This window comes from Falco peregrinus, chromosome 4, assembly GCF_023634155.1.
Source record: "Falco peregrinus isolate bFalPer1 chromosome 4, bFalPer1.pri, whole genome shotgun sequence".
Classification (NCBI taxonomy): domain Eukaryota; kingdom Metazoa; phylum Chordata; class Aves; order Falconiformes; family Falconidae; genus Falco; species Falco peregrinus.
Window position 1 is genome coordinate 51,803,153 of NC_073724.1, and position 14,223 is coordinate 51,817,375.

Consider the following 14,223-nt stretch of genomic DNA (forward strand, 5'->3'; position numbering starts at 1 on the left):
ACTTGCCTGAATATCAGGGGGGAAACTGTTACCCTCCCGTATTTCATCAAGACGATTTTAGCCAAGTTCGGATGTACCTTGGTACTTTAATCCCCCTATTTACTCTTCATTGCATATTTGGTAAAAATACCATAAAATTCACACTCAGTGGAAGTATAAACAGCCAGGGATAGCCTTCTTGCTGAGTGAATACACTTTATTACAGCTTTTAAACGTTGTTTTCAAGAAGGGCTAACATATTTCTGCAGTGCTGGCACCTCCCTTCCTCTGTGAGACAGAAGAGTGGCTGGCTCAGTGGGCTGACAGAAGTGGCAGCTCAACATCCACCTGTGCTGACAGATGCAACATCCTTAACCCCAGTTTCTGAAACAGGGAAAATACAGCAGCAACTGCTGGGGAAGTCTGGGGAGTTCGCCTTCTGTTATCTACTGCACACCTCCCTCACCACAAGCCATACAAACCACAAAAGCTGGCTATGACCCTACCACATCCCTGCGCAGCCCAGACACATGCCCTCCTCTCAGTCAGGTCCCTAATTTATAAATGCCCCTGTTATATTCCTTACTTCACTTGGTCCACACTTCGTTCTCAACCTGCTTTGCCACGGTTCTTCCTTGGTTTTGCCTCGCACACTGCCAATCTGTGGCGACACTTCCCCTACAGTAACCGGAGTGCTGCAGAGAACGCAACATGGGAAGCAAAGGAAGGAGAGCAGCGGCAGCAGGAAGCAGCTGTGAAGTGGGAAAAGGAAAATCCTCCTAACCACAAGTCAGAAGAATCAACTTCATCTATAGTAAAGAGCTTATCATATTAGGTTAAGCAGCAAAAGGTATGATTTAAACACATTTGAGGCTATGCCTATCTCTCTGACAGACGTGGACACTCCAAAGCTTTCTTCTTCCAAGGTCAACATTTTTCAACAGCGTTTCTGCAAAGGATGTCTGTTTGAGATTTAGGTAGATAACCCAACAATAGAGAGGAAATCCAGTTTGTCAGAAAAGAAACAGGATGGGAAGTGACAAGCAGAAGCAAAAAGCGTGTAAGAGAGCTCTGAGCTACGCTGCCTGCATTATTTATCTCCTCTCTCTCTTCAAGGACAACAGGTAGAGGTTTCAAACTTCATCTCCAAGCAAGGCAATGGCTCCCCACATACTGGAAAGAAACACGGAAGTTTTTCCAACAAGTAATCTACAAAGTGGGTCCAAGAGGTAGTCTTATATTCTAAAGGTGTATTTTATGTACTAGCAATTAGGTAATGAAAATTTGCTGTAACAAAGTACATGCCAGAAGCCTTAATTAAATCTTAACAATGAAACGAAAACCAAAAAGGGGTCCCTGGCCTTCTTATTTTCCTTCCTAATTCCAGTACAATAATACGGAGATTAAGGAGCCCAGAACATACAGGAAACAGAGCACCCATTTCACTCCACAGGGAGAACTTCTTCCATTTAACACAGCACCTGTGCAACCAGACTGGACTTAAACAGGTCTGAGAGACCACTGAGGATGTCCAACCTTCCATATATCTGAGATCTGAAGACTGAAAATTCTACTGCCCTACTAGGGGTACAGGCTTCTGTCTCAGCTGACAGCAAGCAAGACAAGTAAACTTCTGCAGAGGTCACTGTCTTCAGTAACAGAACCAAACGCCCTCTGAAGATCACACAGCTCTTTTGCCACATTTTGGCAGGGACTGTTTCTCCATGGATCCCTACAAGCTACCACCCACTACAGATTAAGTCAAAATTAGCTGATTAAAAATAAATTAAATCACAGGTAAAGTTGTCATGTTTCAAGAAAAATGTATATAGCCTAGATAGAGATACTTGAAAACAGCACTGAAATCACGAGCTGGTAACAGCTTGGTACTGCCAGCAGAGAGCAGTGAATAAAAGAGGTCACACCCACCTCAAAGTTTGGAAAGTGCCAGAACTTCTAAATTTAAGAATACCAAATTTAAAGTTCTTGCCAAAAATACATGTATGTCGCACCCCACCCTCCCATTTGTTCCTGCCTAACATTTGCACCGAGAGTCAGACAGATAGACCTGTGAAAAAAATTGGCAAGATACTGCATTTTCTGAGTTCCTAGAAGCAAGACAGCCCGTTGAAATAAAATCTTCAGAAGCAGGACAAAAACTTAGTAAGTTTTTAAATGAAGAGTCTTTGAAAAAAAGCATTAGCAAATGGTGGTTCCTCGAGGGGAAACTAATAATCATGCTTTCAGGACAACAGGGTTCTGCTACCTCATCTCCCTTGCTTTAGAGTTTGAGGACATACAAACACAGAAGTGTCTCTGCTTCTGTTGCTTGAAAAGTAACCCAGCAAGACCTTCCCAGCTGGCTCTTTACTGCCAACATAGACAAGTTCAATACTACAGACTTCTGCAGAAATAATCATATTGGTCTGCAGATGAAGAGCTACTGGCAACATAGTCCAGACAAAAGCCCCTGTACCATCTATGTAGTCCATGCTGAGCACTAACCTGCATATGTTGGCTTTACTCCTTGTATGGAGGAACATGTACACCCCTGGGACAAAGCTGCAACTTCATTCTTACACTGCTCCATCAAAGCCACGTGAAACGGATGATGGTGCACCTGTACTGCAAAGGCAGGGCAAAAGCATTTCTACTGTAACTCACTACCATAATCTAGCTTAATTCATGGGCAAAAATCTGAAATATGCACCAAACTAAACATACAATCTGTTGCCTTTTAAGACTTCTCTACACCGGGAAGGCATCGTAAAAGCCAATCTGGAACAACTTAAGGGAGGTTAAATGTTCTTAAGCATCCTGTCACTTCCCGCTGCACACTCTGCTCGCCAGGTTCTGCTCTCCGACTCCTATTCCTCGAAGGTCAGCATCGCCGCCGGAGCAGCACTGCTGAGCGAGCCCGGCCGCACCACACGCCACCGGGCCGCAGTGGCTCTGCCCTTCGCTTTTTCAGATTCCCGCTGGCGACCCCGAGCGCGCAGCTCCCCCAGCACGGGGCCTGCTGCGCCCCCAGCGCGCCCGCGACCCCCCACTGCCACAGCGCGCAGGTGCGGCGGGCGCAGCGCTGCTCACGGGCCCCGCCGCCCCGCGCCGCTCCCCGCCGCGCCGCCCAGGCACCGCCGCACCGCCCGGCCGCGGGCCACCCTGCCGCCGCGGGGACGGGTCTGGGGGCGCGGAGCCCGCCGGCCGCTGCGCCACACGCCCAGAGCACAAAGCCGGGCGAGCAGCGCCCGGGCTAGCGCCGGAAGGCGCAGATCTCGTAAAAACATCTGGGCGCGGGACCGCACAGCAGCTTTCAAGCACACAGCGCCCCGAATCACATATTAAAAGCAACATCATCCCTTCGCCTTTTTTCTTTTTTTTTTTGGTTTTTTTTTTGACGTCTCCCTCTCGCATCTCCTCCCGAGACCGCTGTCCGTGCGCCCCGCCTCACACACGGCGGCCGGGCCCGGCCCGGCTCAGGCGGGGGCTCAGGACGCACCTTCACCGGCGGCGAGGCCGCAGCCGCAGCCCCCTGGCGCCCCCCGACAAAGCCACCACAGCGATGGCCGAGACAGCGCGACGGCACGAAGCACAGCGGGGGCCGGGGCCGCCCCAAGATGGGGGCTCGGCGGTGCGCGCCCGGGACGCCCCCAGCGGCGGCGCCCCCCGCCCAACGGCCGCCCCCCCGCGCGCTGTCAGCGGCGCTCCCCGCCTCGGCCTTGAGAGCCCCGCCGGCCCCGGCCCCCGCCGCGCTCCCTCCCGCTCCGGCCCCCTCCTCGCAGCGCAGCGCAGCGCGGCGCGGCAGCCCCCGGCCGGAGCCCCCCGGCTGCCCCTCGCTCACCTCCGCCGCCCCGGCTCGCCGGGCCCCGCCCCGCGGCAGCCCCCGGCCCCGCACCCCGGCGGCCCGTTGCGCGCCGGCGCCCGCCCGCTCGTGACGGCACCGGGAGCGGCGGCCCCGCCCCGCCCCTCCGCGCCGCGGGGGGCGGGCAGGGAGGGTGGCAGCGGCACGGCCCTCCCGCCGGGGCTGGGCGCCGCCGGCTTCCAGCACGCCTCCCGTTACCGAGGCCGGCCCCCGCTTCTGCGTGCGCCGCCACCGCCGGCTGCGGGGACCCCCGAGATGGAGGCCGGGCGTCGCCCCTATCCCCGTCTGCCGGCAGGACCCGCGGACCCCGAGAAGGAGAACGTCACGGCTGCGGGACGCGCCCCCACCGCGGCCATGAAGTTTCAGCCGTACCCCGCGCGGTGCCCGCCGTGTTTTTCCCTTTTCTAACAGCGCGCTTCCTCCGCTCACCCGCACCCGCGCCCCCTCGGGGGCTGCACCGCAGCGGGCTCAGCCCGCTACATCTCTTGAAACTGCTGTACAGCCCGAGTCTGGGCCCCTTCGCTTCATTTCTACACCATTGCTATCAGGGGGGATTTAACTTGCTCCAGCCGTCTCCGGTGTCATTTGAAAGAAAGTAAGAAGAGGGCACCGTCCGCCTCTGGCTCATTCCATTATTTTTCGCACGGTGCACAAACACCAAGACGACGACAGGTTACTCACAAGCTACGCTGTGAGAACTCCCAGGAGGTAGGAGGGGCTCCCACGTGCCACAAACACACTGCAGTGGGATATTACCAGGCGCACACAGACACGCTCCTTTGGATTCCTCCAGCCAGCCGCGCATGACCTGCAGGACTGCTGCCAAGTACCAGCCGAGCCAGCCCCAGCACCGCTCTAGTGCAAGAATTTTAATTGGCCTGTTGCACTTCCCCAATGCTGGGAGCTGCCAGCTCAAATCTTCAATATGATCCGAATTTGGGTGGAAAAGCCAGGCGATGCAGCTTTAATTTTTCACTTTTCTGCCACCTGTCATTGGTGAAATTCCATGCAAGCACTTCTGCTTCAAAATCACACAGAACCATAAGCTATTTTTAACATTTATCTTTGGTCATAGTTTAGCACAAAGTTAATGAACCATGCCATGTTTTTAAACAAAATGGAGACAAAATAGGAGTTCCTTTACATACTGTGCAAGCTGAAAGCCATCCTCATAAAAATACTTGGCTAGAAAGCAAGCAGACACTGTCACTAGCACCCTTCAATTTTAATACAGAGCTTGACAGCATTAAGCACATTAAACACTGTAGTTTATTTGTAGCTGATGACAACGTTCATCATCATCAATCAAACCACAGCCTTTTAAAGACAACAGGCTTGGACAACTCCCCACCAGGGATCCTGAAAGAACAATGTTTACTACTGATGTTCACGTAGCATCAGTGAATCAAAACAGCACCAAAACCCAACGGATGGGAAGGGCGTGTACATTGCCCCAGCATTGAAGGAAGATGCGGAGAACCACATTATTTATAGGCAGAGCACTGAGAGTTACCCAGGGCAAAGTAAGAGAAAAGCCAGTGGGGCACAAATGCATAGGGAAGGCAGGTTTTTAATTTACCTGATTTTCTTGTAAGATTATAGATTTGTTTGATTTAAGAAAACCTGCGCAACAAACCTCAAAAACTGTCAGAGGGGAGTTGTTTTGGAGTAGAGATACTCGAAGAACTGCCCTGGGACCATTACCAGGTATAAGCAGATTCAACATCTTCCTCAAAGATGTGGAAGCATGTATAAATTCACTGCTGATTGTATTTGCGGACAACACAAAAGCTGGCACTGTGGTAAACAAAACAATCGGGACCAGCTGATAAAGCATTATGTTAAAAAATTATTTTTTTTGTCGCCAAATCTCAGGTTATAAATCCAGGAAAAGAACAAAAAGCCATACCTTGAACACTTGGAAAACAGCAAAGTGAAAAACTACTGACTCCAGGAAAGGCTCTGGAGTCATAATGGATAAAGAACTGAAGACAAGATCCCAACTTAATGCTTTGTCAAAGTGTGACATGCATCTTGGAAGCACAGTCAACAGTGTACAAAGAAAGAGGAGATTTTACCTATATGTAGATCACTGAAAAAAAACCGTAACAGGGGTTATGTCCTTAAAAGAAGATTACAAATTTGTGAGGGGACTAAGGAAGACAGGCATAACACAAGATTTTAGGAAGTCAATCTATACATTTAATCAAAAAATATTAGACACACATTTTTATTTTTATTTCATTATTATTTTTTAGTTTTAAATGCATACCCAGCAGGAAAATACAAGATACTGCTGACCTGTCTTGCAGAGCAATCCCTTCCCCTTCTTCTGTTAGTGAAAGCTGAAGTCAAATTCTAATCACAAGACAGACACGCGCTTTTAACAGATTACTAGCTGCTGAAATATACTAACAAAAGAAAACAATTACATTTTATGCCCTTTCCAAGGGCTAACACCTTCCTCTAGCATAAAAACCTTCACAGGAGGTCAGACTAGACAAAGGGTGTCAAACTGCCTTACCCTGTCTTACCTTAACTGCTAATATAAAGCAGGGACACTCCACCAGATGTCCAGTCTCAGTCAATAAAGGGCTTTATGCGGTCTCTGCCTTTATATTAAGTAATGCAAAAATTTACCCATCTGATTATCGAACCCCTCAGCACACTGTCTATTCACCCTCATATTCCTCAGTATGCCACCAATCCAACAACCTGTAACAGATTTCTTCCCACTCAGATTTAAAAAAACATCCTGCTATAGCCAAGACAGAGGGACAGGTGATACAGAACCAAAAGCCTGAGACCAGCAATAACAATAATAACAAATTATTAGACCTGTGTGACCTGTGTACAAGAACGACTTCAAAACTTCCTCCACCAAAAAAGCCTCAAAAATTCCTGCCATATATTGATAGAAAGCATCTGTATTCCTCATCCTTCATGATAATGAAGGACAACACAATACAATTTTACAGTAACAAAGTTTAGCATTAGAACTCAGGAATTACCAGCCAATTTCTATATTCGCTTCTTTTCCCTAGCTCCTTTTAAACTAACAATAGCGATATTGCAAAAATAGGTTTGGGTATCTTGTTCTAAATCACAGAGATTAGCTTGTATCCTTTCCTCTGTTACTAAAAATCTTTTAAGAAATTATCCCCTTCCATTTCACTGCAGCCCATTAGGACCTACAGGCAAAGAAAGAGCACGGCACGTGAAAGCTTTCATCAGGGCAAACACACCTCAGCTTGACATAAAAATATTATTTCAATGTTTATCTATTAAAATAATTATTACTTGAAATATATCACCTGCTACTGACATCCTTAAGGAGCTATTAAAATGCCAATCTTGTTGCTTCTTCTCCTTTCAGTGTTTAAGGGCATTATTAATCAGCCTACTGTACAACCTGAAAATAAAGCAGAGTCTATGTCAAGAAGCTGCTCTCCATGTTTACAGAATTTTCTTCTACAGAGCGTCAACCAAGACATTGTGAGGCATACCACTTACAGAAATAACTGGTTAATAATTTTCTGAAGATATCTGCAGCAAAGCCATCCAGAGACAGATAATTCAGCATGAACATTTGGAAGAAAAAGGAGAAAGGATCTTAAGGCTTCTGGTTACCACACTGTCAACTACAGTTTATGACAGAAACTGAACTGCCATGCCCCTCAGCTTTAGACAACAAGATATGTATTTAGAACACACACGCGTATCCTAAATGACCACACACCAAGTGACAAGGCAGCCTGAGTACTTGTGAAATTCTTCATGCCAACAAAGCTGCTACTGTTCTAAGTTTTCCAACCAAAGGCTTAAATGGATCCTGCTTGCCACCTACATTTTGTGACACTTAGCCCTCTCCTGAAGAGCAGGTGTCAGCCTAGTTTGTTCCAGGCTTCCACCAAAATAATAGTAATTTTTAAAGTTTGCTTTGGAAAAAACCATTATCATCCAACCAGCTCCTCCCCAGAGACTTAAAAGTGAAGAGAGAATACACAACCAATTTCTTATGCCAACCAGGGAATAATGAAGTTCTTTGTAATACAAATGCACACATTCCAAAAGCAGAAAAGCTTTCAAAAGTATTTTTTTTTAAATGGATGTTCTGTCTTTCCTTTTAAGAGGTATAACTTAAATAATAAATGCACGCATACTTGTTAAACACCAACCACTTTCACTTTTTAATATACCTACACATGGGTCTTTAAATAGATTCTGCTTAAACTACATGCTTATAGCTCGTAATGAAAGAATAAAGTTAAGGACCAAAAAAAATTTTAAGCCAGAGTAAATGACTATGGCCTATTTTTTATCACAATAAGCACGCCAGTAGTTCTACAACATGCATTTACAGCTATGTAAGTAGAAACGTGTTTGTAGGAGTGGACCACGGAGAGAACATGTTAGGTGATGAAACTACATGTAGTAACACAGACAGGTCCTAATGCTGACAGCGCCACAGTCTGCAACGTGAATCTCAACAGCATTCAGCACCCTTTGACTCTGCCACGATTTAAACAAATGGGAGAAGTGAGAGCAGCAGTGAAAGGTTTTTGCAGACTGCACCCTGTACTTAACATGAATTATTATTAGCAATGCATATATTTGTGATCCTAAAACCAGCAAGAGCCTTTTGGCACGATTCAACCTTTTGTCCTCAGCAGTTCAATTTCACAGATTCAAATACATTGCATGTTCAGTCTTACAAAATCTACCATAGTCTAGAAATATATATGTATTTTTTTTAACAAAAGCCAGTGATATAGCACAAGGTGTGAGACTTAAAAATATCAACACATTCAAATAAAAACATTTTGTGCATTAGGAAAAATGCCAAAATTATAATACACAAATTCATAGTACCTAGGGCTTTCCATTAACAAAACAAATTCTTTTTCACACAAGAAACATTCATAGCTCTCAAGCAGGACAGTACTCAAAATCCCAAGGCAATTATATAGTCCTTTTTAGACAGAATATTATGTTACACAATACTGGACTTGAACAATGAGAGTCTCTCAAGCAAGTCAGTATTTTGATACATATTATATGTATTTTTATACTGTCCTGGATAGCCTAGTGAACCCTTAGGAAGTTTCAACACTAAGATTCTATTTGCTCAAATAATACATGTATTCTGTTAAATCAATTATTAAATCCTTAAATGTCCAACAGCAAACACTGTGTTTAATTTTAACACTTGATCTCCACTAGATAAAGCCAATTACTAAAAATAACTTTAACTAGTTGTCTGTTCCTTTCCAAAAGGAGTTGCTGCAACACCATTAGGTGAGGCTGTGTGATTACACCTGAAAAAGGAACAGATCACCTGAACGATCAAGCCCACAGTCCACTAAGGCAGGATAGACCACAGAAGTGTCCCTGACTACCAAACCCACACACCATTCCCACTCTTCTCTCTAACTGACATTTAATTGCATGTCAAGTGGCTTTGAATTTGGTTTTACTCCCATTTTTATTTTTTCTTCCCCCCATGGAGAAAGCTTGTGAGTAGTACTTTGAAATTAGAATGCTAAGCTAAGAATATTCTCATAGACATCAATATTAGCATACGTAAAGATATAATAGAGAAATTAGGCTGCAGAAAACAAAAGGATGTTTACAGCACTTCAACAAAGAAACTAGCTTTTACACGATCAACGGACATGAAAATGTGAAATCTGTGTTGATTTACAATCGCAAAAATAATACACATACAATGAATATAAACATACTTTGATCACAGAGCAGTTGCTTAAGACAGACAGAAACAATAAACATGCACTCATTCACTGAAGTCATCAGTTTTACAAACAATAAATGTTGCGAGCATCTGTTCAGATGAAATTTAAATCAGTCACATGGCTATAAGCTTAGCCAAGAAAAGAAATTATTATGACTCTCTCACCTCTCGCTATTTCCTGATCTTGTTTCTAATCACCTTGTCTGAAGTTATTTGTTTCCACATATAAGAGTTGCACTACCATTTATTTCTTAAAGGCTTCAAAAGACAGAGAAGGAAGGAGATAAAGACACTGAAGGAAGGAAAGAGAAATATTCTTCAGAAACAAATCCTTACACAGAACCAGCACATATCAACCATAGTCATGGCTTAAGCACTATTTAATGCTTGTTACCCCCACAACTCCCACTTCCTTAACAAGGTGAGGCAAGAGACTAATTGATAGATGTTACTATGTAGGTCTCAAAGAACACTGTCATGGCTGCAGACAGATCTGCCACAGTCATCCTCGATCAAAGGAAAGCAAAACAGTATTTTCCTCTATTAATTTCTTCGCTTTTTCACTGCAGCTGTTTTATAACTTATGAAACTACAATAACATTTGACTAAGCACAAAGAATTCTAAAGGAAGAGCAAGTAGCAGAAACTAGTTACCGTTTATATGAATATGGAGGGAAATTTGAAACTTTTACATCCATAAAGCAAATCATAGAATTCAGAAAGTAACACCAAGAAAAATGCTCACAAAGTAAATTTGTAGAACACGTCTTCCCATAAACACAATTAAGTCCAGATCATCATCCCTCACTTGTACTTATGTTTGGATTAGTATTTAGACACTTGCTTGGAAAATAATGCAGAAATGCAGACTCATTCCAGGTCATCTCAGAGTGGCTTAAATACTGTTGCAAATACTTCCAAAACCCAGTAAAAGTGGCCATGGTCTCCTTAACCGTTAGCCTAAGGAACACCTTTCACCCATCCAAAGATACACAATCCAGGCATACAGCTTTCAAGTCACTGACTAGAATAATTCTGTAGTTCTCTTGCACTTGTGTCAAAACAACGAGAAGACCAATTACCGAACGATAAATCAGACAACTTTCAATTTAGAGTAACCAAATTTTAATCTAGATGTCCAACAAGCCTAGACTGTACTAATAACCATGTACATCAATCATCACATTACATGGAATCTGTAGTAAAAGGAAAGAGACGCCAGCCTTGTATATGTGGGACTGCAAAAACATCACCACTCCTACTACTGCAGGTTTATTGGGTAACAAACCTACTGGGGAGGAAGCAGCTTGCACAGAGATTTCACAACCTTGGTCAACTCCTCACCTCTGAAAAATCCTGAGGTACCCTCTGGGATACCAGTCAAGTAAACTCCCACTTCTGTGTCTTGTATTATTTGTAATATTAAAACATGATCAGAATTAGTAGAATCACAAAAGGCAACTTCACTTCAAAAACCTTCTGCAGCTTATTCTGGATTTTATGTATTTTATTGCAAGTGCATGACAAATATCCATTTTGGCCAGAACTTGCAGTTTATGCTCATCTTTTTAACATTTAAATGCATATCCAGGTCAATCTATTGGAATACTCAGGAGCAGATATAGTAGACACCTTCCACAAAAAAACTGCATGAAAGGATGCAGCAGATACAATCTTCTTACTTTAGTCTCCGTTTTGCTTAAAGTGCTGATGAACCCTGACTTCCCATGGCTGAGTCTCCACGAGGACTTCAGTACCCCTTCCTTCCTCTGAATCTTGCTCTGGTATCCAACTGAAAATTGAAGTCAATATATTAAAAACATATATTTTGCAAAAGAAACACTTTAGAGTGCTTGTGCTATCTGGGCCCCTTGAAACATCAGAAGAAAGCAGAGAATAAAGCAGAAACCACTGTAAAGAAAATTAGTGATGTAGCAAACAGACCACAGGGTTCTTCCAATGAAACAGACTTTGTATTATTTTAAGTATCACACAAAATATGTGATAAGCATCCTGTGCATTCTAAAATAAACAGCGTGATAACACAAATGACAGAACAGTATGGCAAGGAACACATGAAAACAAGGTAGTGTAAATCTGCTTAGATCTGGTTTTCCAAACTTAACTGGTAAGCTGAAGGAGGAAAATTCAGATTGGGTTGAAGTGGGAGTCACTGCAAATGTCAGTGAGGACAGTGATAACTAAATACAAGAAGTTTCTGGTAAAAAAAGAAATAAAGCCTGAAATAATATTCAGCTTGTAAAATCTGCAGGTTTATTCTTGGCTGTTACAAAAAAGCATTTAATGAAAGGCAAAAAATTACAGTACAGCTACAATAAAAGCTACAATAAAAGCTACAGTGCAACACTTACAGAAGCTAAATTGCAAGTTCTTTCTCAGTGCAGCAGAAAAAGATACTTCAAATCTTAAGAGAATTCTTCTGAATTTAGATAAGTCAGTCTTGAAGATAGCAGTTACAGATTGCAATTCAGGTATTAGATTGAGGAGGTATCTTCTACCTCCATTAACTAAGCCTCTTTCAGAACTCAGAACAGTCGCAAAATCTTTAAATAACTGAACTACACAATGACACAGGTTGTCCAACAACCAAGCAGCTTCCATTTCAAACTTGTACCTACTTTAAAGTGTACTAAAGTTTACTCCTATGCTAAGACACTGTATTTCCTTGCACACAAAACAGTATCTAGGCAAAACCTGTAATGACTTTAGCATATTGTAAACTATATCTGCATTTAGTGTTTAACTTGGTTTTGGATACTCTTCAAGCCTCACTATTACACCAAATAACAAATTTGGCAGAGCACAATTCTTGAAATTTACAGAGTTAACAGGACCAGAAAAATATCACTTATCAGCCTTAGAATTTGGGGCAGTTAAATAGAGACATGCAAGAGCCAGGCCTCTTCCCACATGACTGCTGACAATTAGCTAGAAACTCAGTTTCATCAGGCTCCTTTAAGAACCTACTGGCAGAAAGACAGGCACATCATCTGGAGATACCTATATTGCTATTGCAGGGTCAAATAGGTACTTCAAGCACTAAGTACATAGCATTTTTTTCCTGTCCACAGAACTAATTTTTTGTCACTTTATGGATTAATACGGTTCATAAAGGAGAGGTACAAAAAGCTACTGTGACTTAAATCACGCAGAATGGAAGAAAAATTTTAGGTTCAGTTTCAGCTGTATATTCTTCATTTTGTAATCACATTTGCTAAAATAAAACGAGCCCTGCACTACCCATGCTTAGAAAGTTTTGATATCATCTTTACCACACCTTAACTCCTTTTTTAAATGCCAGAGTAACACAAGATGTTTCTGGACAAGGAACTCCCATCATGAGAGAAACTTTAACTACATTTTTAAAACTGACTTCTTGCTATCATACTTGATAGCTCACTATATAAGAACTCCCAAAAGTGTTACCGATCATGAATTCAAGTCCTCCAAGAAAATCAATGACAGCACAACCTGAACGCAAGAGCCTGGTTCAAGAGTGAAAGTCTCTTTTTTTAACAGAATATCCTTTTCAACTAGAAGTTCTCTACACACACCTCTTCCAATGGCTCCACTGACAAAAATTAGCTTATCAGTATCTTCTCGCACAATTACTGATCTACGGATACTGTTTAAACCAAAGCTTTACCAAAACAAGTATTAAAATAGGGGGTGGGGTGGGGTCCACCTCATGTCACATTCTAAGCCTAATTCAATCCAAATATACATTTTCCCCATCTTTTTCATACTCTGCAACTCTGTTTTTCCTTCATGAAAAGGAGCGTACTAAATTCAGAGGCAAGACCTGTTCTGCTTGACCGACCCCAGCTTTACTGAATTAAAGTGGTCTTCAGAAAACGGAAAAGGACAGCAAGAATTCAGGCTGCTAACAGCAAACACACCACAAACACTTACCATCGATCTTTTGCATGCAAAAAACGTCATTTGCAAACTCCTACAGTGTCCTTCCCTCAGGCATTGTTTAGGGCTTTTGTTCTCCTGTTAGATGGAAAATAAAAGATCAAAAACTTAATGGATTTCTGCAGCTTGTCGGAGAGACATTAAAATACTTCAGACAAGGCCTGCTCGGGGTTTTGCTACAGTACGGTAACTCGCTCTTTCCTCTTAAATCGCTTAACCCGCTTAAAACAGGAATTGGCAGGCTCGAAAGGCGCGACAGAACACCCCCCCGCCGCGGGCGGGCTCACGCCAGAGGAAGGCCGCCTCCCCCCGGGCCCGGCAGCAGCTCCCCCCGCCAGAAGCCGGCCCCTACGCCTGGGAAGGCCGCGGGCGCGGCGGGGGCCGGCTCACACGGCGGCCGCCTGCGGCCTGGCGCCTCGGGGCGCCGTCCCTCAGGGCTCAACGGCAGCGACGGCGGGGCCGAGGGCGGCGGGGCTCGTCCCGGGAGGGCAGCAGCGCTCACCTGCAGGACGCAGGGGCTGTCCAGCAGGCACTGCCGCAGGTCCTCCCGCACCCCCCCGCAGGCCCGCCCGTCCTCCTCCTTCTCCTCGTAGTACTTGGGCATGGCGGCCGGGCCGGCTCTACGCCTCGCTGCGGCCCGCCCACACGCCGCAACAGGCAGCAGCCGCCATCTTGCGGCCCGGAGCCCCGG

General features: G+C 44.4%; 2 protein-coding genes across 2 annotated transcripts in view; both read right to left on the reverse strand.

Annotated features, from left to right (window-relative positions):
* INPP4A (inositol polyphosphate-4-phosphatase type I A) overlaps positions 1 to 3,878 on the reverse strand; it is a 131,105-nt gene extending 127,227 nt beyond the window's left edge. Inside the window, exon 1 of the mRNA XM_055803292.1 lies at positions 3,821 to 3,878. The gene's annotated coding sequence lies outside the window, so the exon portion shown is untranslated. The remainder of the gene's footprint in view (positions 1 to 3,820) is intronic.
* A 6,823-nt stretch (positions 3,879 to 10,701) lies between these two features.
* LOC101914952 (cytochrome c oxidase assembly factor 5) lies at positions 10,702 to 14,167 on the reverse strand. The gene is made up of 3 exons (XM_055801100.1): positions 14,035 to 14,167; positions 13,527 to 13,610; positions 10,702 to 11,385 (listed from the first exon to the last, which is right to left on the reverse strand). Exons 1-3 carry the CDS (start codon positions 14,134 to 14,136, stop codon positions 11,344 to 11,346), a joined length of 228 nt encoding a protein of 75 aa, XP_055657075.1. The 5' UTR covers positions 14,137 to 14,167; the 3' UTR covers positions 10,702 to 11,343.
* Between the last annotated feature and the right edge of the window lie 56 nt (positions 14,168 to 14,223).

Excerpts from the sequence above, each read along its gene's own strand:
- LOC101914952 (XM_055801100.1), bottom strand. The coding sequence starts at position 14,136 with ATGCCCAAGTACTACGAGGAGAAGGAGGAGGACGGGCGGGCCTGCGGG. Across the intron at positions 13,611-14,034 it reads ACAGCCCCTGCGTCCTGCAG|GAGAACAAAAGCCCTAAACA; the intron begins GTGAGCGCTGCT and ends TCCATCTAACAG. Across the intron at positions 11,386-13,526 it reads TTGCATGCAAAAGATCGATG|TTGGATACCAGAGCAAGATT; the intron begins GTAAGTGTTTGT and ends TTCAATTTTCAG.